General features: G+C 35.5%; 3 protein-coding genes across 7 annotated transcripts in view; 1 reads left to right on the forward strand and 2 right to left on the reverse strand.

The window, feature by feature from the left end:
- The first annotated feature begins 10,275 nt into the window (after positions 1-10,275).
- Positions 10,276-13,134, forward strand: LOC116026795 (NAC domain-containing protein 71-like). Its single transcript, XM_031268191.1, has 4 exons — positions 10,276-10,974; positions 11,253-11,530; positions 11,817-12,149; positions 12,236-13,134. The coding sequence occupies exons 1-4, from the start codon at positions 10,818-10,820 to the stop codon at positions 12,512-12,514; spliced, it is 1,047 nt and encodes a 348-aa protein (XP_031124051.1). The 5' UTR covers positions 10,276-10,817; the 3' UTR covers positions 12,515-13,134.
- Positions 13,135-15,558: 2,424 nt separating this feature from the next.
- On the reverse strand, positions 15,559-19,454 carry LOC116027396 (MND1-interacting protein 1-like). The gene is made up of 3 exons (XM_031268987.1): positions 19,318-19,454; positions 17,475-19,151; positions 15,559-16,277 (listed from the first exon to the last, which is right to left on the reverse strand). The coding sequence occupies exons 2-3, from the start codon at positions 19,131-19,133 to the stop codon at positions 15,762-15,764; spliced, it is 2,175 nt and encodes a 724-aa protein (XP_031124847.1). The 5' UTR covers positions 19,134-19,151; positions 19,318-19,454; the 3' UTR covers positions 15,559-15,761.
- Positions 19,455-22,197: 2,743 nt separating this feature from the next.
- LOC116027950 (MND1-interacting protein 1-like) overlaps positions 22,198-26,247 on the reverse strand; it is an 8,084-nt gene continuing 4,034 nt past the window's right edge. Inside the window, exons 4-6 of one of the 5 annotated variants that reach the window (XR_004100034.1) lie at positions 23,525-24,011; positions 22,916-23,275; positions 22,198-22,679 (exon numbers count right to left, since the gene is read on the reverse strand). Coding sequence is in view for 1 of the 5 variants with exons in the window: in XM_031269741.1 (XP_031125601.1) it covers positions 23,625-24,011 (387 nt within the window). In the remaining 4 variants the exon portion in view is untranslated. Of the gene's footprint in view, positions 22,680-22,751; positions 24,012-26,247 lie in introns of those variants that run through there. The other 4 variants (XR_004100035.1, XR_004100033.1, XR_004100032.1 and 1 more) reach the window with 4 other exon arrangements.

Below are 26,247 nucleotides of genomic sequence, written 5' to 3' on the forward strand. Positions count from 1 at the left end.
GGCAACCACTCGTTGCCTTTCTCGTTGGAAGGTGACCAACTATTCGCCTTCCCTGGGAAATGGCCACCGGCGACCTTACTACAAGGTGGATATGGATCAAACATACACAATTTATATATTGAATGCTCACAATATATATACTTAAAGTTCACAATTAAATATTCATAATTTACATACTAAATGTTCGTAATTTAAATTGTAAATATTCAGTATGTAAATTGTGATAGGTTCACTTTGCAAGGTGGATCCGAGTTCATAGTATAACTATTGGTATCTTGGCTAAGTAATTCAGAATTGTACACATGAAACTGCTAAATCCATCATGGAAATTTGACTAATTTATTGTTGTTAATATTCACATTAATTGGGCCAGGCTTAAATAAGCAAAAAGGATAGGTAAAGCTATTGGGCAAATGTATGGCCCAAAATAACCTAAATGGGCTGTTTCAGCAATACGGCCCAAATATGCGAAGATTCAATATTCTAATAAGAACAAAATCCTAAACACGCGCAGATATCGATTTCAACATGACAACGTGACCAGAAACGTTAGTCAAAATTAAGATAATCATGATTAAGACTTAATAAAAAGGAAAAAAAAGTTAATCACCAATGAGTTATCTCACCTATGACCTATGATTTTCGCACTATTACATAGGAGATAAATTTACTTTGTGCATGCCCTCAAATAGTAACTGCAAGTTTCTTTCATCATAAAAAAAAAGTTAATAAAATTTTCATTAAACATAATATCTTATAGAGAAAATGGCAGGTGAAGTTCATCAATTATATTCATATTGTAGATTCGGTCTATTAATTATTACCATACACAAATCTTAATACTCTGTATATACATATTATAATTCACAAATGAATTCATATTATTTTAGTATCCATTTTGCCTAAATGTTCTTCAAGAATCTATGTAAGAAACAAAAACACTACAAATAATACATATTGGTCATATATTACATAATATATAAATGTGAAACCAAGCATATAAATATCAACTTGATTATTAAGAAAAATAAGTTCATTTTCTGACCAATAAATTAATATTTAACTTAGAAATTAATAATAAATAGATACATGTTTATAAGTATTAAAAGATTAGTAATTCTTCGTTAACTAAAATCGAAACATTTTTCTACTTTTTTAAAAATTCAATGAAGACCTCCTCAAAATCCACAAATCATGTTTGACCCAAAGGTTAAAAAAAATTTGAGAGAAATAAAAATATTTTTTGAGAGAAATAAAAATATTTTTAAAAAAAAATGTAATTACGCTGCCGACAGCCGGCGGACACACTAAGACCCACTCGACGGACCCATCTGGAGGCTGCAGCAAACATTCCGATGAGATTAACATTAATTAAGGTTAAGGATTTCATAATGCCAATACAAAAAGCATAATCGCATGTTAATCAGCTGATGTTTTATGAATTGAATCTCGAATCTTAATGATTGCTACTTAGACCGTAATCTTGGAAGATTATGTCATAGTGCACAGAGAACACTAGGACAGTTGTGTTTCGCATTCTCTCTTTTTGTCTCATGCTCTTATCTCTTCCCATTTCCCACTTAATTCACACTCACACACAAAGCCACAAAGGTGGAAAAAATAATAAGGTGTTTATTAGGTTTTTTTTTTAAATGGTTTTTCAAATAGTATTATTTTGAAAGTCAGTAGTTTGGGATAACACGTTGAGAAACGGTCTGTTAATGTAATTGGAAGATTGAAGATTCAACAACAGTTATCTGTGTGTTATATTGAAAAGGTTTTGAGTTAATCATTTCTTGAGTAAGAGTTAAATTCTCCAAGCGTAATACAAATTGAATCATCAGATCGCTCCCACCTTAGTTGCGATAAAGGATGTTGTATGCAAAATAATAATAATAATAATAATAATAATAATAATAATAATAATAATAATAATAGTAGTAGTAGTAGTAGTCATCGTCTTGTTATGTCTTGATTTGACTGTATGAGGACAAATCTGAACAGTTCTTTAATTTCTTTAAGAAAAATAAATTTAGTGACGAAAGAAACTCACTGTTACTATTCTAGACCTTTAAGGTATGCATTGAGTAGGTCCCGATCACGTGTAATAGCTCCTAAACATTTTTTTTAATTTTTTTTTATTGATCAATATGTATCATGTTAGTTGAAGATAATGAGAAAGAAAAAGTAGTGTGAAGGTGAACTTCCCAAGATTGCAAAATAGTTCTTATGATTAATAATTTATAGTAGACCTAAGACCATATATAGGAGACATGTTGAAGTCTAGCCATATTATTTAAGATAAATGTTGTTAATAATAAATTATTGTTTTTTTTTTTTGAAAAAAAAAATGATACTTTTTCCACCATCAATCTAGTGAAATATCTTGACGTGGAGAAATATTTCACTTTTTGTATCCTCACACTATTAATTGTTATGGATTAGTGGACTCTAATATAATTTAATTAAATGAACACAAATCAAATGATAAAAGATTTTGTAAAAAAAAAAAAAAAAGTTTAGTGCAAGTAGCATTATATGTTTAATAATGGAGTTATATATAACTTAAGTATTGTGGACATGCTCTCACTTCCAAGTCACGAAGATCAAGAACTATGGTAAGTAGGGGAATTGGTTAAATCTCATTAGTAGAAAATGTTACGTTTGCTTTTGGAGTCAACCATCACATAAGCAACCACCCCGTAGTGTGATTGACATGAGCATCCAACTGTAAGTCGCTACATCGATTTTGTTAGTGACTCTTCAGCACGTTGTTTCCCAGCCTCCTTTCCCGTATATATGGGGTACTCCATCAATTTGTTTGGAATTCTAATTCTAATTCTCTAACATTGTATCTACCATAAACAAACATTATGGAAATAATTGTAATAGACCCTAGACGATTGTACCTAAATTACTAACAATTTGCCAATCTAAATATCATACTTCTGCTGTATAATCCAACGTGTTTATCAAAGATTATTACGAAGTATATCTTGACTGACTAGCTTGTATACTCAAACTGAATAAGGCTATCACGATTACATAAATTAAACTAGGCCAATAAAATCATCAAGTAACAATGAAATTAAAGGTGAAAAAAAACTTGTGGCATTCACACCTATATAATTTTATGTGAAAATGCTTATATTTTATATTGTGTGGACTAAAATCTTCTAATTGATTGCATTAGGACAACAATCTTGACTTTGCTGAGAAAATCCATTTTTTTTTATTATTTATTTATCCAAAGAAAGATGAAAAATAAAAATAAAAAGAAATGAATTAATTAAATAACATACAATTCCTAACAACCCATTTCGATTATTTCTTACGTAGATTACATTAGATAAGATCCATAATAAAATGAAATAATATTTATTATTCTTAATAGGCATGCTTTGATCATCGTCCAAGATTGCATCATCTGCCGTCCATATCCATCAACTTAATCTAGTCCATATATACATACTTCATCCCTAAATTAAGTCAATCATGAACACTTGTAAATTTTGTCATGTTTACAAACCAAAGAAATCTTGCACCATGAACACCTAGAAACAGCATGCCTATCTTTAATTAAACAAAATATTTGATTTACGAAAAAGTTGCACAAGATTATTTACATGTACATGTTCATGCAAACTTCAGTCATGGTGAAGATCAAGAAGTATATATTATTCTCAAGAAATTTACAAGTGTATTATTTTTACTAAATGCATATTTTATCTAGACTTCACGCTCTGTTCTTATATAGCTCACGCGTATATGCTTCAACCAAGTTAAGAACGAACCAGTACAGTGATCTTTTCAGTGCATAAATGCTTGTGCAAAAAAAAGTTGTTCTAGTGCTTCAAGTGCGAAAAAAAGTTGTTCTAGTGCGAAAAAGAGTTGGGCTTGAAACATAGGAATTAAGAAGCTTCAAGTGCTGAGTGACTCTAAACAAGCGATCGATTGGATTACAAGAGCACCCAAACCTTTGGTCCCTGTGCTACACGGGTGACATTTGCAAAGAGCGGAGCTCTAAACAGTGGAAAATCCCCTTTTGCCATATTAACCGCGACTGTAATGAGGCTGCTAATTGACTTGCCAAAGGCGCTCCTAGGAAGAATTGCAATGGATCGAGTTCATTGAAACACCAAATGATGTTCACGCTCTTATGGAGAACGACTGAGGTAGAATGGCTTTCATTAGAAATACCCAGTGATTGTACTGGCTTCCCCCTCCCCTCTCCCAAAAAAGAAAATTGTTCTAGTCGATAATAAGGACAAGCATATAATTAGAGAAAAAAAAAAAAGGAATTTCATTGAATTTGTATATCACCCACCAAAAAAAACCCCATAATAACAATAATAAAACTTTTAAATTATTTTTTGAAAGAAACCATTTTAATTTTACCAAGTCAATCAATCCCCATTAGCTGCTCCTAAAACCTTTGCATTCTTACATAAATTCACAAACTCGAATGCCACTCCCCAACATTGTGTTGCCCAAAGTCAACTTATTAGACAAATTTGTATCATCTTTGTTAGAGTTCGTTTGTTGCTTAGTTTGGCGTGCAGGCAACAAATTCATCACCATCATCATCTATCTTTGTGTAAGTTCTGTTTAAAACTCACCATCACTATTCGAAGGTATATATACGTACACTGAATAATCTCGTTTCTTTATAATAATATGTAAATCATACAAAAAAGTAAATCACGGTAAGAAGACTATGTGCTACGGACTAAACTAAGAAGGTGTTGACTAAAATCAAATTTGTAACATTTTAGTATGAGAGTTATGTTATACTCACTCGACCACTCCTTTCGAGATAAATTTTTATTTATTTTGAATGATTTAGTAGCCGTTGTTTATTTTGAGTGGGACAAATAATCCTACAATGAGGCAACTAGACAAAGTGCCGAAAGGGGAGGAGGACATGAGACCAACAACCAACAGCGACAAGGATATATATATATACACCATATATGACTATTACAAAATATAATAATTATTTTTTTTTGACTTTTTTGAGATAAAATTTAAGCTGACTAGTCCGAATTAATTTTATAGTGGTAATAATTTTAAATAGAGGGAGGTCTTAACTATAATGCCCTCAATTTTATAAACTACACGTGAGAGCATAGTATATATTGAGAACCATCCATTTCTTTTCGTGCCCAAAATTTTCACCGCCAAGTAGAATAGCAGGAGACGAAAAATTCTTACTCTAAACAATTTACGTCAAATCTCTTATTTTAAATAAAGTTATTGTCTTACTCTTGAGCGATAGCGCAATTGAAGTTGTGTTTTTAAATTAAAATTTTCTTTGTTAATTAATTGATTGGTTTCACACCAATTCAAACCTCAATGTGAATACTATATATGCTTGTTGTAGGTACACTTTCATGTCACATCGTGGTGTAATCTCTTGTTGTTTTCATTAGATTATTGGTTCATGCATGCCATTGCTCAGCATCACTATACCTACATCAATTTGTTCATCAATGGGTATATATATGTAATGATCTATTGCTAGGGTTTTCATTTTACTTTTTACTTCTTAATTTGTTGATTTTTTTTTTTTGGATTACGAGAGAAACCCGTAGTTACTAAGTACTAACCACGCTAGAAAAATTAATTATGTGTAGTGATATAATGGGTTTGTTTGAATAATAAGAGTATTGGCAATAATCAAACTCCTGACTTTTAGATACAAAAATCATGTTCCACCGACTTGGTCATCGCTTTCAGAGCATATGCTGATTGATTATTATTGCTTTTAATTTAGGGGTCCATTTTTCCCTCACCGATAAATGACGACCATATGATAGAAGTATATACGCTTGAGAATACAATTAGTATTATATTTATAACACTACACTAGGCTTTTATAGATATCAAATTGAGGTTGAAATAATTGAGAGAGTGACCAAAGGTAGGCATGCCAATTCCCCTTAATTGCACTATTCTTTTCAATCATATATATCATTTTCTTTCGTTTTCTTCTATTTCGTCCGTTAAATAAAAAGTGTATACACCAAGAAAAGAAAAGATGTACCCATCCATATCTATCATCTGCTTATGATACATCCCTTTTGGAGTATCCATAAACAAAAGTAGCTTACCTAGCTATCATCAATTACAAAAACATAGAATATATACACACACATACATACTAGTTTTTCACGGGCCACGTACTAATTTAATGCTCAATATTATATATATAGGTACATACTAGTTTTTTCACGCCCCACTAATTTAATGACCAATATTTAATTTGTAAGGAAGATCTCGCACGACAAGCAGCTCAACCGAAATAATGTTTGCAAGAATTAAACTCATAACTTTAATTTTAAGTTCAAAAAATTATACTTTACTCACTTGACTGCCTCTTTTGGAAGCGAAAATTATATATCATACTTGTTTTAAGGGTTTGCAGCTAGCTAGGTATTAATTAATAATGTGGCTTTTGTAAAAGTGCACACAAATATTCTTATCCTTTTGGTACTTGAATTGCCTTCACAAGTTTCCATAGTAACTGCATCTACCTAACCTATCTTATGATCTTGCGGCCGGGAATCAACTTTAACACCAAGGCTTTCCCTTACTAATGAATTCATTTTAGGTATAGGATGACTTGATTCACCTTCAATTTTAACTGATTCATAGTTTTTTTTGGTAAACTCACGGGGTCTTTCTCTGTCCGTCTAACGGTCCAGGTTCACCCAGAGGCATGGGAGCTGGCCCAGGGGGAATCGTCACTTATGGAATCGAACCCGGGTTCTCCCAGAATTCTTCCCCACAAAGAGAGCTCACTTGCCACTTGAGCTACCCCATTGAGTTAAACTGATTCATAGTGAATTATCATTAAAATCAAATTATTTTGAGAAACAATATCGTCGACTCTGTACTCAAAAAAAAAAAAAAATATCGTCGACTCTCTTCGCAAGTTTCAATTTTGATTCTTTACTTGAAGGAAAATTAGCTCATTTTACTTGGTCGAGCTATATGCGAAGGTAGCCCTATGGTCCAAGAGCATTGCTGCATGCACATGCATGGACTCGAACTCTTGATTTCATGTTATATTTAAAGGTAATATTAGATGCACATACACAAATTTGCTTACGTAATTTTACACATACTTATTGGTCCGAACTCCTGACCTCATACTAAAGGTAATATTAAATACTCCGTAGTAAATACACACAAATTTGCTTATGTACTTTACACGTAGTGATAATGCAATCTTATTTGACTTACTCTTTGTTAAATCCATCAATTCACAAGCAGCTAATAATATAAATATTAAGAATTGTGAAATCACATGAACTTGTATAAATATACATATAAATTATATTTGCGTGCAGATAACATTTTTTTTCTCCCTATAACGCACATTAATAACACATAACATTCTACCATTATTATGAGTACCCAACACCATTAGACACTTACTAATTGTGCCAATTATTGGACAACAATGAGTACACACACACACACACATATATATATATATTGAAATTTTATAAAGGAATTACATCATATCCAACTCTCAATGTGAATGATCAAAAAGGTTATTGAACACCAAGAGCTAAGGATATCATATCATGCATGCATTTGATTGATATGCTCTTGCTTTGAGAGCCTATAAATGTTTTGTTTATCTTATTTTTGGGTAAAGGGAGTGGGGAACATTGCAACTTTTAAAAAATTTGGTGGGTCACAATAAGAAAAATTAAATCTATAGAAAATTCTTGGAAACCCTCCCCCCACCCCACAATTTGTATATATATATGCAAATGAAACTGGTTTTAGGTCCCATCTTGGGCATGAAAAAGTTCCATTTCACACTCTATCACTGGTTTGCAACTGTGGCATTTCACTTTTGATCTTTAAAGCCTTAACACACCTTTTTATCTCATCTAAAAGCATGCAGTCCATTATCACCCTCTATTTTTTGTTTATGGTACGATAATTGAGTGATAACTAAAAACTTAATGATCTCTAGTAATAATTCTTTTAGGGCGTGATGACACACATATCTAATTCTTGATGACTATTTCTAATACTTTTAGAGGAGATCTATCAAGGCCGTTTCAATTTTCTAACTTGCTAGCTTAGCAGTCAACTTGTTTTGCTCCTTATAGACATGTCAAACAATGATATCTCATTCTTTTGCCAGCCAACTATCTCTCTAGAGTCGGTTTGTATTGATCTACATATTTTCTTTGGATATCATATCGCCCTTTTTCTTAGACCATTAATGTTTTCTAATTTGATTTTCTTGTTCTAGGATATATATAGGTTGGAGGCGACCTTTTTTTTCTAAGTTTCTAAGCATAATCGGCTCCTAACTTTGATTTACAAGAAAATCTGCAACTACTACTGAATATGCGCTTTGAGTGAAGCTCACTTGTAATCTTAGTATAGCCTTGCTTTTTCTTGGAGCATTAATTCTAAGTTTCTAAGCATAATCGACTCCGAACTTTGATTTACAAGAAAACCTGTAACCACTACTGAATATGCGCTTTGGGTGAATCTCACATTGTGATCCTAGTATAGCTCGCCAAAGAACCACAGTGAGGTAACCAGCTCAACCAAGAAAGCCAATAAGTAACTCTCATAAGGGTAGAACTTAAAACTATATAGTTAATGAGTCAATTGCCTACCACAACTTAGCTGGAATTCCTCGATGAATTCCGAAATTGAATACAAAGAAAGTTGTACTATAAGTACTTCACTACAGTTTTATTGAAATCATTTATGACACACGAAGTGATAATAGAAACAACATAATCTCCAACTTTTTTTATTTCACATCTTTTATTTTTCACAAGTGACAAAGGCAAAGTAGTTCCATCACATCACCTCTCCACACGTATCTTTTGCTAATTCTTTCACCAATTGGATGGCCCCCTTCAAAATTTGATGGGAATTAATAAGAGTAATTGCCCTGCAAACTATAAATATAGCTTTACCACTTCCATGTGAAACCAAAAACTTAAAAAAATTGAAAGGTTGGTAACCACAAAAAAGTGACAATTATCACTTTCAAGAAACACATTTTTTGTGCTTTTGGTGACGAAAGTAACTGCAACCGCTATTTAAGGATATATGTTAGATAAATTTCATTCATGTGTAATAGTTAACAAACCACATCAGAGAGATAAAGTACACTACAAAATTAATGTGCATCTGACTCAACCGAAAAAGTGTTAACAAGTATAGAACTCGTAACTTTTAATTACCAGAATTATACTCTACTTTATTTGTACAAAAGGTAAAAACACATCTTTTTGGACATTGGGCCATACAATGACGCATACGATAGATGAAGAAAGTGTTTTTGTCTACTCATCATGATCTGTAAGGACCAAGCAGCTTCAAGACTTGGCAAAGACCTAGACCAAGAATTTTTATTTTTTAAAAAAGCTTATTCCAAAAAGAGGAAATTCCATTCTTTTTAAACTTTTTTTAATGAGTATAGCAGCTAGATCAGTTTGTATTTCATATTTATTAGTTTCTAATGTTTAAGTTTTGTCACATTTGTTTCTTTATTTTTAAAATTGTTTTACCAAAATTTTAAAATATTCAAAATATTTTTATTTTATAAATATTTGTGTTGAGCAGAGTTTGAAGACTCACATCCATCCTATTATCATCGGTGTGAATTTCAAATGCGAAGATGCCTGCAGCATGCAAGTATAAGGCCGGTAATATAATTGTGATTTCGTTATTAAGTTAGCTATAAACATTTGATCTAACAATTTAACGTATAATAATTAACATATCAAAATTAAAAATCTTTGACTCACTATTTTATCGTAAGAAAATTAATATGTTCTCTTTCACTCAATGAAATCCTAGTGTGAAGAAACTCCAATTTCTACACATGATTGAGCCTGACAACCGGATTGTGAGAGTTTCACCAATGTGGTGAGCTTCTTGTGGACACCAGACAAAGCAAACACTAGTCATCTCACCTAGTGGACTATTGAATCATCATGATTATTTATTCTTCCACTGTTCTATTCGCTGGGAGGTGCAGTCCTGAAGCATGAAAATTTTACTTTTTGTGGGCAAATATTTTATATATATAAATAAATTTGTAGTTAATACACGTCAGAGCACACCCAAGCATGGCGTCCAGTCATACTCCAACGTTGTACCTTCGTCTTTTAACTGTCAGCATTCTATCTTTGGCGGGAAATAACAGTTTTTCAGGTGTGAACACCTCTCTGGTTTAAGTGGGGGCCACCGTAGAATTCATGGGAAGCTAGCCAGCACCCTTTCGGCCATTGTTAAGTAGTGTTTTTTGGACCTTGAAAGTGCCTCTCTCTGCACACTATAAATTCTCAATTCCTCTCTTCTTTCTTTTTACTCTACACAAACACACCCTTTCTCAGTTCTCTCTATCTCTCTCTCTCTCTTCATGTAATCCACTATTAGCTAGTAATAAACTAATTTCTTGGCAAATCACAGTTCTGGTCAATCCCAATTTGTTTTCTTAAATAAAAGATTGAATTTTTATTTGGTGGGAAAGGGGGTTTGAGAAGAACATAGTGCTGAGAGTGTTTTTTCCCAAGTACAATGATTCTGTTCCTCAAGGGATGCATTCTGTGGAAATTCTTTGCATTTCTTGAAACTGAATTTTGTGTGGCCAAAGGCTATTACTTTTGGATTTTCCAGATTTTTAATAGATACAGTTTGGGGACTTAGCTAACTGTTAAGTGTATATCACTATATCTTATCCTCTTTGCTTTCTAGTCTGATCTTTAGCTAGTTTTGGGGGTTTTTTTTTTTTAGGGTGTGGGATTAGGAATTGAGAGATGGGGGGAGCATCATTGCCACCGGGGTTTCGGTTCCATCCAACGGATGATGAGTTGGTTGGATACTATCTCAAGAGGAAGACTGATGGGGTTGAGATTGAGCTAGAAGTGATCCCAGAAGTGGATTTGTACAAGTTTGATCCATGGGAGCTGCCAGGTAAAATTGTTGAGGCTTAGGTGTTTGAGGAAATGTCTGAATGAGTGTGAACATGCTGTTGTCTTCTTGGGATTGTTGATTAATAATTGTGTGGAAGCAAAATGGAAAGCTAATAACTTATAACTTAACTGTCTTGTTATATATGGAAAAGTGGATGCTTTATTGCTTTTTTTGTTTGCAACTTTGTTTTTCTTGCCAAAAGATGAGGTTCTCTGTGGGGCATCTCTCCTTTTTAGTGTGTTTTTATTGATTCTGATATGTGTATGTATGAGTTGCAGATAAATCGTTCCTGCCAAAGCGCGATATGGAGTGGTTCTTCTTCTGCCCTCGAGACAAGAAGTATCCGAATGGGTCTAGGACGAATCGAGCCACGAAATCTGGGTACTGGAAGGCGACGGGCAAGGATAGGAGAATTGTGTGTCAGCCTGCAACTGTTGGGTACCGAAAGACACTGGTTTTCTATCGCGGGAGAGCTCCTCTCGGGGATAGAACGGATTGGGTAATGCACGAATATCGCATTTCTGATGAAGATTCCCATGGCAATCCTAGTTTTCAGGTAAGCAAACTCGAGAAATCCCAGTAGAAATCCCGGTGTTGTGATGTTTTTTGAGTACTACTGACTCTGTTACAATGCAGTATCTATTCAAAACTACTTTCTCAACCTATTGAAGCTCAAAGAGTCAATATCGCCTCCACTGAGGCTCTAACCCACCCCCTTCATATGGGAGTGCAGCCAGGTGCCACTAGACCACAAGTCTTGGCCCAGTGTTGTGATGTTAATCCCTTTGCATTTTGGTTGATTTGTGTGGTCGAGTGAAGAACGTCTGCTGCTTGATCTGCAGGGTCCTTTCGCCCTCTGTCGTGTCATCAAGAAAAACGACGTTTCAAAGAAGACGACGAGCGAGGCTAGTGGAGTGACAGCAGCAGCAGCAGCATCTAAGGAAACTGGATCCAGTTCAAGCCATGGAGGTTTCTCCTCAGTAGCAGTAAATGAGCCTATTATCCTTTCTGATGATATCCCAACTCAAACCGCATTCATGAGTACCGAGAGCAACTACTCAACCCCCATCGCTTCTCCCTACCAGGCGTCGCATATGGGGGACTACGAGTTCGGTATGCAGCCTGATACCGCTAGTGTCTGGATGTCAGCTGACATGATTCTCGATTCTTCAAAGGTGATCATCACTCTTTCTTGATATTCTTATGTGCATCGCCTTATCCTAGTTCTCGTGTTGGTGTTAACGAGATCTCTCGTTTACAGGAATGCCCTCAACAGCAAAATGTTCCGGGATTTCACTCAACGCAGTATGGCTTCCCGGGCTCAACTCTATGGCAGCCATACGAAAACCATGAGTTCTCGTCGAGTTCATCTTACTCAAATTTTAGAGGGGAAGTTGAACTTTCTGATGATCCAAGTCGATATGGCTGCGTGTCTCCTTACTTTGGCCATGGAAACTACCTCGGCTTTTATGGAAACGACGGCAGGCCATTTGAAGGTTATGATCAGAACAGCTCATCAAGAAATCCGAATCTTTTCTGACGAAAAAACAGCCCAGAGGAACTGAGAATAATGCAACAACAATTGTACCCTTTGCGCGGTGTTAAACTTGGAATCGAGATCCAGTTAGTGGTGATGGAATTTGGCATGAGCTTAAGATAATGAAAATCTGGTTACACTGCACAATATAATCCAACTCGGTTTGCTTAAAATACTCGAAAAAATCTGTTCTCCAAGATAACAGTTTTTGATGATTGTCTTGGAGTAAAACAAAACACCCTTTAAATTTTGTTCCCTAAGTGGCATGAAGTTCATCTTCCCTTAATTCCATCATCAAAGGATCAACCTCCTAACCGCGATCACTTTTTAAGATCACACCAGGAATCGGGTTACTTATCTGCTCAACTTTTGAACTTCGACTCAAATAAGCTTCGCGCAGAAGAAGCCTCCCTCGTTAGAGGTACCGGGACTTGGCGCTGTTTCTACACGCCATGTTTGTCGTCCATTATCGCGCTTGTTTTTATCTGATATGTCCAATGCTGCAACATTTATAGTTTCTTGTTGTGTACTTAGCTGGTTTAGGAGGAAGCATTTTGCTGTATCAGTTTTAGTGTAATTTCTTATGAGCTGTTAAATGCATCTGTTTTGCTTTCTTTTGTGCCTGGTTTTTGTCTTTCTTGTATATGTGGTGTGCAAGGTAGTAATAAAGGGTAAAGTAACCAATGGCTTTAAACATTCATTTCTTGCAAAGGGGAAAATGTGAAAGCTCTTTGAATAACTGTTTAAACATCTTTCACCAAAGAATTGGTAGGAGTTTGTTAAGCCAGCACGATTAGCTCAGTTGATTTCTGGGTAGTGAACTATGGACAAGGATACAAGATCGAGTTTTGACCGCTATAGTGTGGGAGTTTCACCCTATTACGGGGGTGGTCCTTGTGAGCACCAGAAACTGGTCTTCTCACCTAATGAGCCGCTTAGTCACTGCTCTTGTGGGGTTGGCTCATTGTGGACATCGGGCATTGGTCCTCTCACCTAATGACCCGCTAAGTCACCATGATTTATCCATCTGCAGTCATGGGTTGAGGTGTGGCTCATTATAGACACCAAATACTGGTCCTCTCATCTAATGGATCATTAAGTCATCGTGGTTTACCCGTCCACAATCTTGTCAGACCATGGTGTGGCTTCTTGTGGACACCAAACAGTGATTCTCTCACCTATGAGACAATGGTTCACCGTGATTTACCAATTAACAATCCTATCAGACCAGAGTGTGGCTCCTTGTGGGCACCAAACACGGGTCCTCCCATCTAATTGGTCATTGAATAACCGTGAGACCGAGGCGTGGGGCCTTGGAACGAGATATTTCTTACCTTTTATGGGCAAGGTAGAAGTTTGCTAAGTCTTTGATAAGATATGCACAGTGGAATGTTGGATTTAGAACTGTTTAGGAGATCCTAAGATCAAGCTATGCTAGGAATCTAGGATTGACTTTGAAAGCACTGAGTTTTTTATTCCTCAGATGGCTCCTTAAGTCATGCTAAACTTACAACCTAGCCTTGTTTGTCTGTTGTTGCATATGTACTGCATGTATTGCTGAGATTCAGTGGCTCATGATGGGATCATGGAATGTCAAAATTTGTGCCCAGACAAAATGATGTTTCTTGCTGTCAACAAATGGCAGGAAATTTTGTGTTTATTCTCCGGAGAAATAGAGAACGCGTTTATTTGTTATTTTTTCAATTTAGAAACTGAATTTTGAAAAACGAGCTAGACATGTTCTTAAATTTGGAGAAGTTGTGTAGAATGCAGAAATAGTTGACCTATATTCCGTCTTTCTCTTTAGCCATTGTCCCCCACTTTCTCTCTAACCACCGTCTCCTACTCTTTCCAGCCGCCCTCTCCAGCTCTAGTTTTTGTCTCATGCTTTCTTTTTTGCCATGTCCCCCACTTTCTCTCTCTCTCTCTGAGTCTATCTTCAACTTTCTCTCTAGCCACCGTCTCCTACTCTTTCCAGCCGCCCTCTCCAGCTTTCGCTCTAGTCTTCGTCTCAGGTTTTCTTTTTTGCCATAATCTTTAAGTCGGTTTTCTCTTTGTTCACTTCTCCAATTTTCTCTTTGGTCATCATTTCTAGCTTTCTCTCATTCGAATTTGTATCTATAATCTCGAAAATTAAATTTCAAAAACGAATTTGAAATTAAACTGGTCCAAAAGTTAAAACAATCAACAAGTAAATTCCTAAATATCATTTTCCGTGGCACGGCTTTTTAGGCTTCTTGAAATGATTATGGTGGTGTAAAACTGTGATCAACTTGACAGAATGCCAAGAATAGATGATGTTGGAAGACCCTATAGTCAAATCATTTGGTCATCATCTCTCACTCTAACATTCTCCACATTGAAAATTTTTGCTTTAAAAGAAGCTCATGGAAGAATGATTAGCCATTGAAAGTGAAGTTGCTGCTTTGCTTTATGCTTTTGATTTCAAATGTTATATGAACAAGTGAACAACATTGTCAAAATGTTCTCCGACCATCTTTCATTGCCTTCGGTGATACCATGAATAAACAACTGTATAGTGAGTAGTGACAACAAAAGCCTCTATAAAAGTGTCACCAAAAGCCCACAATTCATTAAGTGATATATTCTCTATTATTTTCGGAAAAACCTATAGCCCCTTAGCCGACAAAGAACCAAAAGACTACTTAGACAGCTCCAGAGTTGGCAAAGGACCACAAGAAGAACCAAAAGACCCCAGAACTGGCAAAGAACCACAAGAAAGACCAAAAAGACTAATAGCATATAGTCAAATTTGAAACTTTTGAAACTTTATGATTATCAAGTCAAATGTTAGACTAATATGGCTAGAGGGAGTTGCCCCAATATAGTCTCTACAGATATGTTTAACAATACTAGCTAGGCAGAAAAGAATAATCATGTCTATATATATAGAGAGAGGTCCAATAAATAATTGGACTTTCGTAGCATTCCCTACGATCTCTTACCTAGTTTTTTTTTGTGCAGCGCTTGTGCAGTTCGTGCACAAGCGCGAGAGTTCCCTATGTATCTTTTACCCAGTTCTGTGGTGAATCTAGGACAACAACAAAAAACTCATTTAGAAAGCAGCCACAGCTACTGTAAAACATGTAAAATGTCAAATATATGTATTTGTCTTCTTACTAAGAAGAAGGCATGTCAAGCAAGAAAAAGTAAAATAAGAAAGAAATGTAATATCACTTTGTTATCTGTAATGCCATGCTTTCTTCAGATTAACAAGCAGGCAAGGATGCTAGGAGGTGGCGCCAAAGACACGAATTCTCTGCTCAATAGGGATGCGACAAGCTGGACATGCAGCTCTGCCCTTCTTCCCGTAGCTCTCGTTGCAGTTGGCACACACAACTTGGTGAGCGCAGGGGAGAAAGACAACAGACACCTCATCCTTCAAGCAGAGAATGCATTCCCGATCACACCCAACTTCCTTCTCTGCAGAATTCTCCAGGTTGTCTAATTCATGGAGCAACCTTGCAATGTCTCCATGGGCATTCACCCCATCCGAGTTCCCTGTGGTTAGCCTGACAGATTGATGGTGCTGTTCAGCACTCAGCTCGGATGATTTCAGCCTTGAAAGATCTTGTTGAAGGCGTTGGAGATCATCTTTTTGCCTCTGGAAGTCTATTTCTATCTTGAGGCGCAGAGCCTCCAGCTTCCTTTTGTTACCCGCCTCGGTAGCCTCTTTGAGTCTCCGTTCTTCCTCAACTTGGGTCAGGGCTACCTCCTTGGCTGCCTGTTCCTTAGTCCACCTTTCCTGTCAAACAGAAACAAGTACATATTTACTGAATTTAATATGCTGAAGTAATTGTAAAGGTCATTAATTTTCTTCTACCCAAGATGAGTTAAAAGGTAAATAAAAGAAAAACGGTGAGAACTCCAAGTCTCCAATGCACAACACGACTTGGGAGTAGTTGAACTAGAATGTGCACTAGTCCAAATTCAAAATTACAGCAGAAACATAATAACTAAAGCAGATAAAGAAGCAATTTGGCTCAGTCAGCAACCAAGCATGGAGAGAATCTTATTTTCCAGAAATTTTGGATAGTTAATGCCTTAATGGAGAAGAATGTACTATATTATGCCTTAATAGAAATTTATTGCATATGCTAACTTTGGAAACTGAACATATTGACACAAAAACTTATTGTATATGAAAAAAAAAAAAAAAAAAAAAAAAAAAAAGGACTTCACACCAAAGTGTAACAACCTCATTCTAAAAAGTGAAACATTAACATTGCATTCACAACGAGTGACATTAATGAAACATTCTCTAATTTTAGGATTAAATATATATCTAGCATTTTGAAGGCAACATATTGACACAAAAAAATTATTGTCTATGCTAGCGTTTTCAAAACGCAACACATATTGAATAAAAGATTTATTGTATATGCTAGCTTTGAAAACTCAACATATTGACACAAAAACTTATTGTATATGCTTCTAAACAATTTAGTGAAATGGTCAAATGGTATTTAAAAAAAAAAAAAAAAAAACTCACATCACCAGAGCAACATTAACACCGCATTCACAAGAAAAGCAAGGTTGTTGGCTTGACTTCTAAATCCTACTCTATTTCCACTTTGCTTGAATTCTTCATAAGATGTTCAAAGAAGAGTAATGACTATCATGAATGAGCATCTCTGAATATCAAATAATGCAATAAGGTGAACTAGCAACAAGCATTCCATGGCAAACACACATTAGTGACATTACCAAAAGTAATTGTTCAAGCAAATGTAAATTGGTTAGGTTGAATAGCATTTAAATCTGAATAGAGCCTAAAATAAGCAGTTGGTCTTGACAAGGAATTCGGAAAGCTGGCGCTAATCACCCAGTTGATTAAAATATTTAGATGCATTTTACATTTTGAAAAGCACTGGGGATAAATGGAACATGAAATTTTTAGAGCTGGCATGCAGCCAGTAAAAACATATAGTTAAAAACAAACCTCAGCTTTCTTTTGATCTGCCTCAGCCTGTGCCAGCTGTTCTGCCAAGTCTGAACACTTCTGTTTCTCAGTTGCAATATCCTCCTGAAGTTTAGATTTCTGTTTCTCCCAAGCTGAAATCTTTTTCAGGCATTTCTTCTCCCTCTTTGCAACCTCCATAAAAGTTGTTGCAGATTCTGATGCACTCAGTTTGCACGCCTCCATTTCTGCTCTAATTTCTGCATTCTCAGTCTCCAGCTTTTTCACAGCTGAATTGGCACGGTCAACTTCACCACTTGCTTTACGGAGAGCATTCTCCATTTCTGTGAGCTTCTTCATGGTATTGTCCTCAATGGTCTGCTTACCCTTCTTCACACTTTGGGTCTCCTCCCTTTCCATCCTCAGCATCTTAAGCTCAGTTAAGTCATTGCTTAATTTCCTTGCAGCTTGCATTGCTTTTTGATGTGCCCATTCCTTCCGCTCCTTTGCCTGCCTCTCAAGATCCTTGATTTGATGGATCAAACTCACAATAATCTCATCTTTTTGATCCATCTGGGGATGCCCATGCTCTGTACTCTCATCAAGATTTAAATCACGAAATTTACTTAATACAGAGTTGACAACGTCTTGGTTTTTTGAATTCTGGGATTCCTCACCCTTTGCTACAATACCTTCAACACCTGATCCATTCAGGCTTGAGGTATACCCAGAAGGTAAAAGGCTTGAGGCTGCTTGTGACTGGTTTTGTATATTTTTAGAGTTCGACCTAAATCCAGCAGCAAAAGTTGCAACGTTCTTCTTCAATAATGATTTCATTGAAGGACTAAGATTAAACCTCTTTGGGCATTCAACCTCTCTCTGCAAAGGTGTCTCAGAGGAGTATGAGAAAAACCTATTAAAATCATTGGGACCCTCATTTCCAAAACCCCAGCCACCATGAAATCTACATATAGCAGGGGGTATACCAACAGGACTATTCCCAACACCCTCCACATTACTATTACCAGTGACTGATACACTAGCAGAACCATTCCCATTAGGTTGAGGAAGAACTGGAATATCCATCACGCTGGCACGCCCCACATTAAGATCACTCATTAGCAAACACCACATTGCATCCCCTTTACTGAACTGCGGCTTAACCTGCTGCAGTATGCACACCATACCAGCCAATGAGTATTCCTGCATCTGCCTCAGATCAGTGAAATTATTCTCAGACTCTTCAGAGCTCGTCCCACTTTTCAAATAAGATATTGCATTATGCAATATATTATTCAGCACATCCATCCCACCATAGCAAAACCCATTCTTCAGAATGGCCTTCAATGCCACATCCTCATCATACCCTAAAGACACAAGTTTAACAATAGCCTCATTATATAGAAACTCCAAATTCTTCATCACAAGATCCTCCAGCTGCTCCTCGGTACAGTAACCCCACCCATTGCTATCAAACCCACCCCCGGGAGTCGGGCTAGGGTTTGTGCTCAGGGCAGAATCATGACTGCCCATAAAACAATTCAAAGGCTTAATCCCTGATTCCATGATGGATTTAGATAGCGGAGTCCTTTCTACAGCATTGCCTGTGTTGTTATTGCTGCTGCCCTGCTCCGGGTCGGGCTTCGCCGATCGGTTCCTCCGATTGGCACGGATATGCTTCTCTCTTACGTTACACCCCATTCCGATTCTAAATACAGACTGAGAATTCACAGAGAAAATTCAACAAACACAAAACTAACCAAAAAAATAAAACTGAATTTACACGAATTTATACGTTTTCTATTCTAATTTTCGAATGAATCGCATATATAACTATTCACAATTCAGAAATGAGATGATCACATATAAACGGAGATCAACTTACATATATCGCCGGTGATCGTCTTTTGAGCAGAAGATAGCTACTGAGAAGAAATGGAAACTGAGAGAGAGAAAGAGAGAGGGAGAGAGAGAGAGAGAGTAATCGCACGGTAATAACACGTTAATCGCACGGTCTGTTACGTGTTTTACGGAAGGATAGTTGGGCTTGATGGGCCTAGGTTCATTTGGGCCTGGCTGAGGAGTGAAAATGGACCTTGTCTCCTATTGGGCTTGTTGATAATACTTGCGATTAAATACAAGAATTATGTTTCACATGCTCAACCGCTCATTTTGGGTCTAAATGAAAATGTTTGTTGTACTTATAAATTTACATCAAACAACTCTTGTGACATAATGCAAGCATAGTTAGGCTATTAGCAGCGCAGCAGCCTGTGACTTGAGGCTGCATGTGACTTCAAAATACCCAGAAGGCAAAAGGTTTGAGGTTGTCTGTGACTGATTTTGTATGTTTTTGTAGTTTGACCTAAATTCAGCATCAAAAGTTGCAACGTTCTTCTTCACTAATGACTTAACTGAAGGACTGAGATTGAACCTCTTCGGGCATTCAACCTCAGGAAGACTCTTTGAACTGTCGTTCTTCCTTTGCTTGGTTGCATGTTCGTTGCACCACTTTTCCTATCAATCAGATACAAAATTTACTAGATATTTATCAGCTTAAGATACACAAAATCTGCACAGAATATGCACAAAATCAACTTAAAATCACCAAAACAAGCAGGTCACAGCAACTATAAAAAAAATTAAATAAATAAATAAAAAGGCACGAGAAAACTAATTAAAAAAATATATAGATCCTCCCACTGCTCCTCACTACTTTTTGTAGTTTGACCTAAATCCATAATCAAAAGTTGCAACATTCTTCTTCACCAATGACTTAACTGAAGGACTGAGATTGAACCTCTTCGAGCATTCAACCTCAGGCAGACTCTTTGGACTGTCGTTCTTCCTTTGCTTGGTTGCATGTTCATTGCACCACTTTTCCTATCAAACAGATACAAAATTTACTGAGATATTTATCAGTTTAGGCTACACAGAATCTGCACAAAATCAACTTAAAATTACCAAAACAGGCAGGTCAAACTGCTCCTCCGTACAGTAACCCCATCCATTACTATCAAGCCTACCGTCGCGAGTCGGGCTAGGATTTGTCTTCTGAGCGGAATCATGACCTCCAATAAAACAATGCAAAGGCTTGATCCCAGATTCCATGATGAACTTAGATAGCGGAGTCCTTTGTAAAGAACTGCCTGTGTTGTTATTGATGTTGCCCTGCTCTGGCTTGGGTTTTGCCTACCAAAATATCACAACCTCATTCTTAGAAGTGCAACATTAGCATCGCATTCCCCATTAATTATGCGAGTTAATTTCTTTGTTCTTCTTTTTTTTTTCATAGATTTATAGGTGACAATCAATTTTTAGTCTTTTTTTATTAGAATAATCTTTATTTGGTTCTTGTATTATTGTGACATGACCATTTTTTGTCATCTGTTAACAAAATTATAAAAATGCCATGAAATATAAGGATATTTAGATCTTGTTAATACAAAGTAGGTTGACCAGCAATATTTTTAATATTTATTTATTTTTAAAATCCATAACAAAATTGTGAAAATGTCATGAAATATAAGGATATTTAGATCTTGTTAATACAAAGTAGGTTGACCCGCAATATTTTTAATATTTATTTGTTTTAAAAATTCATAATTGAAAACCGAAATGTCATTATATTTAAGCGCACTTAAACTGTTTTATTAATAGAGGATCAAAAATGGTCATGTTAGAATAATACTAGGACCAAAAGTGGATATTCCGATAAAAAAAGGACTAAAAATGAACTATCACCTATAAATCGAGGACTAAAAATGGAATTAAGTCTTAATTATGCTATAATTTTGAAAGCACTGACATATTGATACAAAAATTTATTGTATGTGGTTGTCATTTTAAATTTAATTTAATTCTAATTTCAGTATGTGAGAATGTGGGGGTTATGTTTTCTTACATTTATATTTCATAGTAGGGAAAATGACATTTTTTCTCCCTATGTTATGTGCATATAGCACTTTTTCCCCCTGTGTTATTAAAGTGGCTATTTTCTCCCCTGAAATGTTAAATTGGCATTTTTACCCTTAAAAAATAATTATTAATTTATTTTTCTTCTCCAACAAATTATTAATTATATGTATGGATGATCACAATTCGGTTCGAACCTAACCAAACACTGTAACAATCATACCGAAATAGTATGGACGGTTCTGGTTACGATTTAGAACCGAAAAAAAAACGATTTTGGTTACGATTTAGAACCGAAAAAAATAAAATTAAATAATTGTTGAACCATAAACTAGAACTGAACCACAATCATATATAGTGAAAATGATCAAATACTTATTTTGATAAATCGGTATAATTCGATTCCAATTTCGATTTTGAACCGCCAATCAAAACTTATTTATTTATTTATTTTATTTCTTATTTAAAAATAGTTTAAATTCAACAATTATTTTATTTTATTTTTTCAGTTCTGAATCGTAACCGTAACTGTCCATACTATTTAAGTTCAATTGCTACAGTGTTCGATTAGGTTGGTATCGAACCGTGATCTTTCATACATATTAGTAATACTTGGTTGGAGAATAAAAATAAATGAAATAATTATTTTTAAGGGTAAAAATGTCAATTTAACATTACAGAGGAAAAAACTACCACTTTTAAAATAATTGAGGGGGAAAAACTACCACTTTAATAACACAGGAGGAAAAAGTGCTATATGCACATAACATAGGGGGAAAAAGTGTCATTTTCCCTTCATAGTACATTTAAATAAACAATTTCTTTTGTACTCAAAAAAAAAAACAATTTCTTTTTAAACAAACACCAACTTCATTAACTTAAAACAGAGGAGAAACATCAGAAACACTGCTAGGGGGGAATGAATTCCACTCCCTGCAACCAGCCATGAAAAGGGCTTCCCGGGCTAACCTATGGGTTAGCATAACAAACTGAAAGCTAATTTTGGAAAAGTCCTTGGCTATTTTCCCAACATCTTTACAAACCAAATCAAAAGAGGAAATCAAGCTATCACTACACAGGCACTGGATAACAAGAAGAGCATCCGTTTCAAGCTACAAACATTAGGACACTGCACTCTTTTGGTATTATGAACATCAGCAATCAAATTGCCTGTAAGACATTCTTTATGAGCATTTCCCTACCTGCCCGTCCTTTGGCTTGAATTCTAAATCCTATTCTGTTTCCCCTTTGCTTGAATCTTCATAAGATGTTGTTGAAAGATGAGTAATGACTCATGAATGTGCATCTCTGAATATCAAATAATGCAATAAGCTGAACTAGCAGCAAGCATTGCATGACAAACACACATTACCAAAAGTAATTGTTCAAGAAAATGTAAATTGGTTAGGTTGCAAAGGATTTAAATCTGAATCAAGCCTAAAATAAGCAGTTGGTCTTGACAAGGAATTCGGATCGCTAATGCTAATCACATAGTCGATTAAAATATTTAGATGTATGAGCTGGAATAATGCCAGTAAAATCTTATAGTTGAAAACAAAGTAACAAACCTCAGCTTTCTTTTGATCTGCCTCATCCTGAGCCAGCTGTTCTGCTAAGTCTGAAAACTTCTGTTTCTGAGCTGCAATATCCTCCTGAAGCTTAAATATCTGTTTCTCCCTAGCTGAAATCTTTCAGGCATTTCTTCTCCCTCTTCTTAACCTCCATAGAAGTTGTTATAGATTCTGATGCACTCAGTTCATATGCCTCAATTTCTGCATTCTCAGTCTCAAGCTTTCTCACAGCAGAATTGACACGGTCCACTTCACTACTTGCTTTACGGAGAGTATTCTCCAATTCTGCATTCTCTGTTCTTCCTCTACTTGTGTGAGGGATACCTCCTTGGCTGCCTGTTTCTTGCACCACTTATCCTGTCAAACACAAACAGGTACAATATTTACTGAGATATTTATCAGCTTAGGCCGCACAGAATTTGCACAGAATATGCACAGATAGAAGTGATAATATAATACTGATTCGTATAGCAATAAAAATGTAAAGTTACTAACTCAAGGGTCTGTAAAGTTTCTTGAGTTAGTAACTTTACATTGTCAAAAGTTACTTTCAAGGATCTGTAAAGTTTTAATGTAGAAAGAAAGTGATAACAATGTAAAGTTTACAAGTTGTGTCTGTAAAGTTTTTTGACTGTTCTTGAGTTAGTTTTTCAAGGGTTGATTTCAATTATGCTTTCTTCAGATCAACAAGAAGCAGACGAGGATGCTAGGAGGTCACGCCAAAGACCGGGAATCTCTGTTCAATAGGGACGCGACAGCATGGACATGCAGCTCTGCCCTTCTTCCCGTAGCTCTTGTTGCAGTCGGCACACACAGCGAGGTGAGCACAGGGGAGAAAGACAACAGACGCCTCATCCTTCAAGCAGAGAATGCATTCCCTATCAGCACTCAGCTCAGATGATTTCAGCATCGAAAGATCGTGTTCAAGGTGTTGGAGGTCATCTTTCAGCCTCTGGATGTCCAATTCTACCTTGAGGCGCAGAGCCTCCAGCTTCCTTTTGTAACCAGCCTCGGCAGCCTCTTTGAACTTCTGTTCTTCCTCTATTTGGGTCCGGGCTACCTCCTTGGCTGCCTGTTCATTGCACCAGTTTTCCTGTCACACAGAAACAGTACAAAATTTAGTGAGATATTATCATATTATATCGCACAGAATTGGCACAGAATTGGCACAGGTAGAAGTGATAATATAGTACTTCAAGTAGTAATTAGGCAATCAGGGGCGGGGCAGATCAAAGCTTAGTTGGGCAGATGTTGTTAAGACTCCAGACATAGATGATAGAACAAGAACTTAGGACTAAGGAAAGCACTTGTAGAAAACTGATGTTTCAGATCAGAAAAAATGCAGAGAACTGATGTTTAGAACATAAAAATCAATATGAAATACACATGTTCAGAACTGGATCCATACAAGATGTTACTACACTCGATCTTATTTCAGATATACACACAAGAGACATAATAAAACTACACTGCTCAAGGCAGACACTACACTGCACTGCCCAAGAAGTCTGCCCAAGGAGTCAAAAATGTGTACTGCCCAAGGCAGATATATTTAATATTTCAACAGCACTAAACAAAGATGAATATAACAATTGATTCCAAACAGCAAACCAATCCCAAAGTAAATTGAGTTGAGTTTATAGTTCATTGAATATCAGTCATTCATCACAAGCTATAATAGAACATCAAGAGCATCACAAGATGAGAAATGTAGAACCAAATCAACTTAAAATCACCAAAACAGGAAGGTCACAGCAACTATCAAAAAATCACAAGGGCTAAAGAGTATATAAAGCAAGTGGGCTACGGGCAACCGAATTCAATACGCTGAAGTAGTTGAACAAGAATGTGAGCCCAGATCAAATTAAAAATTACAGCAGAAAGTCAGAAACGTAATAAATAATCAAGCGGATAAAGACGCAATTTGGCTCAGTCAACAACCCAGTATGGAGAGAACTTATTTTCCAGAAATTGTGGATAGTTACTGCAAAAGAATGGTAATATATTAAAGCCAAAGAGTTAACTACCAAATATAGAAAATTTGATTTAAAGGTATATCTTTAGCAAACCTAGAAGAAGAATAGAAATAAATCTTCAAAAATTCAATTTTCATAAACAATTTAGTGAAATGGTATTAAAAGAACTCATACCAAAGTATAACCTCATTCTCAAAAGTGCAACATTACCGTCGCATTCACAACGCGCGACCAAGGTTTTAAAAGGCGAAGGCGTGCCTTGAGGCGTTTTGTAATTTGAGGCAAGGCATAAGCCTCAACTTTTATACAGAATATATCTTTATTCATAAAATTCACCAAAATCTAATATTAAAGTTTCATTAGCTAAAAGTCTCAAGAAAACACACCACAAAGCAAAATTCAAAGCATTATATATATATATATACACACACACACACACACATAATCTGTAATAGGCTAACAACATTAAAACATAATAATAATCAAGTGTTGTCACTGCCACTTGGCAGTGTGGCACACTGCGACACTATATATATGCACACAATAAACACAAGGAAAATTCAAAGCACTATATATATATACATAAATCATAATTTGCACAAGCTAACAACATACACCTCATTACCGCCTTTTTTAACCTTACGCGCCACAATATCACATTCTCTAATTTTATAATTAAATATATATCTAGAGTTTTGAAGACATGGCATTTCGAAAACGCGATAGATTGACACAAAAATTTGTTTTATATGCTAGCTTTGAAAACTCAACATATTGACACAAACTTATTGTATATGCTTCATAAACAATTTAGTAAAATGGCATTTAAATAAATAAACGAATAAACAAAACTCACACCAAAGTATAACAACCTCATTCTCAAAAGTCAAAAGTGCCACATTAACATCGCATTCACAATGCACGACATTAATGTCACATTCTCTAATTTTAGAATTATGTGTGTGTGTGTATATATATATATATATATATATATAGCGTTTTGAAGATACAACATATAAACACAAAAATTTATTGCCTATGCTAGTGTTTTGAAAACACGACATATTGACCAAAAAAAAAATTATTGTATATGCTAGCTCAAAAAACTCAACATATTAATAAAAAAAGTATTGTATATGCTTCTAAAGAATTTAGTGAAATGGTATTAAAAAACACACACACACACGCACACACACCTCACACCAAAGTATAACAACCTCATTCTGAAAAGTGCAACATTAACACCGCATTCACATAGAGTGACATTAATGTTAGTTGTCACATTCTCTAATTTTAGAGTTTTATATATATATATATATATATATATATATATATATATATATATATATATAT

The sequence above is a fragment of the Ipomoea triloba genome, chromosome 8, assembly GCF_003576645.1.
Source record: "Ipomoea triloba cultivar NCNSP0323 chromosome 8, ASM357664v1".
Classification (NCBI taxonomy): domain Eukaryota; kingdom Viridiplantae; phylum Streptophyta; class Magnoliopsida; order Solanales; family Convolvulaceae; genus Ipomoea; species Ipomoea triloba.

Bases quoted from the DNA above. Each gene is read 5' to 3' on its own strand.
- LOC116027396 (XM_031268987.1), bottom strand. From the start codon at position 19,133: ATGGGGTGTAACGTAAGAGAGAAGCATATCCGTGCCAATCGGAGGAAC. The intron at 16,278-17,474 runs GTTTGTTTTTAA...TCTGTTTGACAG, and splicing joins CAGATCAAAAGAAAGCTGAG to GAAAGGTGGACTAAGGAACA.
- LOC116026795 (XM_031268191.1), top strand. From the start codon at position 10,818: ATGGGGGGAGCATCATTGCCACCGGGGTTTCGGTTCCATCCAACGGAT. The intron at 11,531-11,816 runs GTAAGCAAACTC...CTTGATCTGCAG, and splicing joins ATGGCAATCCTAGTTTTCAG to GGTCCTTTCGCCCTCTGTCG. The intron at 12,150-12,235 runs GTGATCATCACT...TCTCGTTTACAG, and splicing joins TGATTCTCGATTCTTCAAAG to GAATGCCCTCAACAGCAAAA.